Source organism: Lactuca virosa, chromosome 9 (genome assembly GCF_052849685.1).
Source record: "Lactuca virosa cultivar CGN04683 chromosome 9, Lactuca_virosa_CGN04683_v6, whole genome shotgun sequence".
In the NCBI taxonomy this organism is placed as follows: Eukaryota; Viridiplantae; Streptophyta; class Magnoliopsida; order Asterales; family Asteraceae; genus Lactuca; species Lactuca virosa.
The window spans coordinates 101,052,412-101,058,411 of record NC_136434.1 but is presented as its reverse complement, the minus strand read 5'-3'; the positions used below and the strand labels follow the sequence as shown (position 1 = coordinate 101,058,411).

General features: G+C 34.2%; 1 protein-coding gene across 1 annotated transcript; it reads left to right on the top strand.

Annotated features, from left to right (window-relative positions):
• The first annotated feature begins 1,494 nt into the window (after positions 1-1,494).
• On the top strand, positions 1,495-2,796 carry LOC145138419 (F-box protein At5g07610-like). The gene has a single exon (XM_079072509.1). The coding sequence runs from the start codon at positions 1,551-1,553 to the stop codon at positions 2,793-2,795; it is 1,245 nt and encodes a 414-aa protein (XP_078928635.1). The 5' UTR covers positions 1,495-1,550; the 3' UTR covers position 2,796.
• The last annotated feature ends 3,204 nt before the right edge of the window (positions 2,797-6,000 follow it).

The following is a 6,000-nucleotide window of genomic DNA, read 5'->3' as shown; positions in this document are numbered from 1 at the left end:
AAAGTTTATATATATTAGAGTATTAATAAATAATACTATATCGAATTTATATTATAAAAAGTCATATAAGAACATCACATAAACCATATATATAATATTCTAATATAGTAATATGGAAACTAAAAAATGTCAAAGTGTCATTGCAACTCAAGTCGTTCGTGGTTTCTAAGTACCAAAAGAGACGAGAAAGAGAAATTATCATTTGTTGCTTTGTAGTTTGTAATTAATTAGATTTATTATTTGGACTTATTAAAACAAAAGTCTAGTGGACAAATTAAAAAAAGACAAATTTAATATTGAAATAGCCCAAATCGGTTTTTTCTTTGTAAAAGTAGCCCAGTGTGTATTAAATTTTAAAAAAACGGATGTAGCGTTGCTATAGCGTCGATGGGATTCGTGGTAAATAGCGGTCAATAGCGTCGATAATAGCGTCACGGCTATTCGTAAACGCTATTTCAAAATAGCGGTTCAGTAATACCGCAAAACGCTATAGCGCTGCTATAGCACCGCTATAGCGCGCTATTAGCATAGTTGAAAAGTAATAAGATGTACCTTAAACCTTGTATTCCTCTCTCTATGGGCAACGCGATAGAACCACAATGGATCAAACGGTAAGAATATCGAATTCCAACCAGATCGAGGACCATCCAACCCTTGTTGAGTTTCGAGATTCAATTTCTTGTACCTTAAACCTTGTGTTCCTCCCTCGTAAAACTTGATATATAATCAGTTTACGTCTATAGAACAACAATAGAGTGATAACCCCTACCCCCATCCCATCTCCATCATCGGTAACAACGTGATAACCTCCCAAAGAATTCCAACTTATGTTGCCATTTCATATATTTATAAATTTCAAGAAAAATAAGCATTTTTTGTCCAAATTTACAATAAAAACGCAGCATAACATGCATGTTATTGCCCATAATATATGTATAATTTTAACAATATCACCTAGGCACCTGTATATTAGGATAAATAAATTTTAATTCAATCTCATGTAATTTTTTGCAATCATTGGAGGCACCTGATGGCCTGACCCCATTCAGCTCTCTTTAGATCTGCCCCTCGAGGTGAGAATGGGTCAAGTTAATTAAAATCTTATATCCAAGTCAGGAACCTAAGATCCCGATATACATCTTGATTCAGATAGATCCTAGTTGATCGGAATCGTTTTTCACTTATGAGATCCTAATATTGGGCAAAGCTTCCATGGCAATCTTGGTTAATATCAACTTTTGTTGCAATCTTTTTCAGCATGAAAATACAAAACCCTTACTAAAATCCTGAAACAAGGACTAATTTGAAAAAATAATAATTTTTTGGATCTAAAAACAATTACAAGTTATGGACCAAATTCGTATTAATTTACACCATCTCAACTTATTTATTTTTTTAAAATTTTTTTTCCTTTTTTATTTGTTTTGTTTGAGTCGTTGAGATGCCTTTAAACTTTTGACAAATTCAAGTCAACATCAAGAGAATCTTGGGCAAAGCTTCCATGGCAACCTTCTTTTCTTTACTATTAACTTCTCTTGCAATCTTTCAAAATGAAAACACATGCCTCAAGTAGACCTCTTGTTCGAGGCTTTCAACCCACCCAAAAAATGGTGAATACCAGCCCCACAACCAAAAAAACCCGAAACCAGTCTGGAGCTTTGATAGGTTCCAACGATGATCTTTTAATTGAAATCCTTCTCCGGCTGCCTGTTATCTCTGTTGTTCGATTCAAATCTGTATCCAAACACTGGCTATCCCTTTTGAGTCAACGACCTTTCACCCTCATGTATAAAAATGTTTCCATCTCACCTGGATTTTATATTCACAACAAGTATATTCCATTTGATGTTGAGAACCAAATTGCTCCTCTCGAAATCTATCCTCATGCTTGTGGTATTAGAATCGTGCAATCTTGTAATGGATTACTACTTTGCTGTACAATGCAGAGGATCCAAGAACGTAAATATTATGTATTCAATCCCACGACCAAGCAGATTGCGTTTATCCCATCTATTCCTGGAGGCTGGAATGTTCGTAAAACTATCACTTTTATGGGTCTGGCATTTCAACAAACAGATTGTGTTCACTACAAAGTTGTTTGCTTTCATCATGCTCAGCATGATGAGAAGCTGTTTCAGATTCAAATCTACTCATCGGATGCACGGAAATGGAAGATTTCAGACGAATCGTTCTCTTTCTCTGCACCTTATTATGAATCCATAGGCTCGGGAGTTTATTGGAATCAAGCAATTTACTGGGCTCCCTTCTCTGCTAATCCATTGTACTTTAAGATCGACACAGAAGAGTTGCAATCGCTGTCATTTCCGATTGAGGCGGCAGTGGAATCTTTGGGAGGTGGTTCACAAGGAGCAATGCGGCTTTACTTTGGGGAGTCACGAGGCCATCTGCATTTGGTGGTGAAGGCAGATCGCAGTGAGACCCATTTGCATCTGATCGTGTACGAGATGTTGAACGATCGTTCAGGGTGGTTTGTTAAGTATCGATTGGATCTTGATGAGCTTCTGAACTCTTACCCTGAGATCAGTACACGTTTTTATAAATTTCAGGTGTTAGATGTGGTGAGAGGCGAAGAAGAAGATGAAACATTCATGGTGTTCATGATTCCAGGGAATAAAATCATAAGGTACAATGTTGCTGACAAGAGCTGTAAGCAGATATATGATCTCTGGCTGCTTCTTAAAAAAAAGCAGAAATATGATCTGAGCTCCGTTATCGATGGACCAATTGAGCATTCTGAAGTTCATCGTTATATTGATACAATAGTTTCCTTCTAAAATGTCCAATTTTATGTAAATTTATTGATTATTGCTTCATTAAGATTACAAATTGTGTGAAAAATAGCAAACTGATATTGCTTCATTACTATTAATAATAAAAAAGTTTATCTACGTTGATTTTATTGGTAACGAAATTGCCATGGGATAACCAAATTCCAAATTCAATGGTGTCAAACTGTTGAGAGGTTGATAACTGTAGTCGGGTATCACTTTCTTATAACAAAATATATTTAGAACAATATATTGCGTTATTGTGTCATGGTAGCCATACGAAAGGCCTTCTTATTTATCAGCAAGTCTTCTTGACGATCCAGTGCCATTATTGTTTATTTGAGCTCCTTTGGATGTGAATGCTTGATTTTAATAAACTAAATGATCTGATAGTGCATTTTTTTCCTTCGACAAAGCTTAAGATCTTTTTGGTTATTAGCCCCTAATCAGAAAATTAGTGTTAGCTAACTTGCCTACAATCTTTGTCATCCCTCTTGATTTTGAATATGATAGGATGGAGTAATTTAGTGAGATATCATGCTAATGTAGGAGACTAGAACAAGGATAAAAAAACAACTGTCAAATTTAAGTATTCAACCCTCTGTATGATATGTAATTTTGGAGAAAGAGGAAATGGTTTATTAATTTATTATGATTAATAAATTAATTATTAATTGATTTCATTCAATATGGAATTAATTTTGGGTCAATTGAATTTAATTAGAGGTGTAACGGTTAATCAGTAATTGTTTAATAGTTGAGCAAACGAAGGATTCTAGATCCTTCCTTGCTTGGATGATTTTGGAGGCTCGTTGGGGAGCTCCCGAAAGCCTTTAGGTATTGATAAGGATAACCACTTGATTTGGATTAATTTAACATTATTATAAATGTAAATTAACGTTTATCCTAGATACCTAACAAGCATAAATAAACTCCTTAAGGTATTATTTTAGGCCATCTCTTCTCTTGGAAACCCTTCGCCGAGAATTTCGTCCCTCCCTTCTCTCTCAAAGTTGTCTTCTAGTTTCAGGGTTTAGGTGTGAGCCATTAGAGGCAGTCATATTTTTGGTGCTAGCTTTTTAAAGATCAAGAAGGGATTCAAGGATATTGTTTACTAGTGCAATATCAAAGGTATGTAACCCTAACTTGAAATTTTCAATTATAGCTAGGGTTTCTCATAGTTTTCATAAGTATGTTGCTTTTGGTTGTTAAAAGACATAGATTCAAACTTGGTTGCTTGTACCATTAAGTGTTAAGTGATTTTTCTACATGTACATTGTTTTTTGTAACCTATAAACTCATCATTGGTATCAGAGCCATGTCTTAGAATTACACGTGTATAATAGATGAAACCTGCAACACAAAAAAAATCGAAAGCCCCGCCGCATTTTCCAAAAATTGTTTTTTTGGTTTTGGCTACCTATTTCTGTTTGTTAGTAGGTTTAATTTAATTCCTTGTCTATTATTTTAACTGATAAAATTAGAATTCTATAATGTAAGATAAATTTAAAACCCTAATTCGAATTTTGAGGAATTAAATAAGGAAACCTAATCTTTAACTATAAGATAATTAAATGAATTATTCTTTATGGATTTCAATATAAAATTTAATTCATGGTTAACAAAAAGATAAATATTAAATCCGTAATTAGTTTAAATGATTAATTAATTAACTGGTAATTCAAAAAATTAAATTTAAACCTTTAAACTTTAAAATGTTTTTAAATACACCCTACACATATACAACCTATACATATATAAGAGCCTTAATATTATATGTATAACTAAAAGTCAGTCGAATCAATAGTAGGCCTCATTCACGAAGCTACAGTATAAGAGAGGTATAAGAAAACGACCTATAAAATAATCATCTAATGGGACTCCTTTTCACCCACCACTTCTTTGTGTGGTGGATGGACGTTAGTCGAACGGGTTTGATTGTACATAAACAACATTGTAAGTATAATGAATAAAGTAATAGAACATTTTACAAAATCTCACTCTAGTTACTTTAGGAAGAATGTGAAATGTATGTTAATCCATGAAAACGCACATCATTTCTTTTTTAGTCATTGGTGGAATGTATGTGGTTAACCGACACATCAATATGAGTTCATAAACAACATCTAGTATGCCATGCAGGTTTGCATGGTTATTCACATCTTGGTTGTGATCCTTGGTATCCCAATCACAAAGAGAAGAGCATAATCTGAGATTAAACATGTCATTGATAAGATTTAATGAATCTCAAAAATCTAGGAGTTTCATATTAGATTGAAATTGGTAATGTGCCTTACGTACCCAAATAAATTTGCAATTTGATTACGACATCCCTCTTCTCAATTTCGTATTGCTTTTTTAGATCCTAGCCTTGCATATTAATTTGGGTTAAAATATTAAGGATTAATCAACTAACATAAACTTTTCTCTTATCATAGATGTCTAGAAATGGTGATACTCTTACTACTCAAACCTCTACTCCTAATTCAAACTTCACTCTCCTTTCGATTCTATCAAAGGAAAAACTCTTTGGTCCAAACTATATGGACTGGGTACGCAACATGAAAATGATTCTTCGTTATGAGAACAAAGAGTATGTTCTCGATAACCCTATTCCTGAGATTGATGAATTGACTGCTACTTCCCAAATAACTTGCTCTTCACAAGCAATATGTTAATGATGCCACAAAGGTAGCTTGCATTACGATTGCAACTATCGTACCTATTCTACAAAAGTCATTTGAGGACTACTGACCATACGAGATAAACTCGGATCTTGTTGAAATGTTTCACAAGAAATCAAGACAAGAACGACATGAGGTTGTCAATTCACTAATGGTGTATAAGCTTAACGAAGGAGATTCTGTTTGTGGTCACGTACAAAAGATGCAGAGACATGTGGAAATACTGGAGAAGCTCAATGTAAAATTCGATAAGGAGTTGGCCATTAACATGGTCTTAAACTCCTAACCTGCTAGTTATGATCAATTCATCCTAACCTATCATCTAAACAACACCGAAACGACATTGATACAACTCCTTAATTTATTGCAAACTGTTGAAGCAAGAATGAAAAACTCCCATGTCCCTGCTGCAACAACTGCTCTTGTCATGGCCGTCAATGATGGCAAAAGAAAAAAAGGAAGGCAACCGCCCAACCCAATTAGAAAGAGAACTCCTATGTTGGCAGGTCTAGTAGTGGGTCAAATGG

What these genes read in the sequence shown, in the direction of transcription:
- LOC145138419 (XM_079072509.1), top strand. Translation starts at nt 1,551, where the DNA reads ATGAAAACACATGCCTCAAGTAGACCTCTTGTTCGAGGCTTTCAACCC.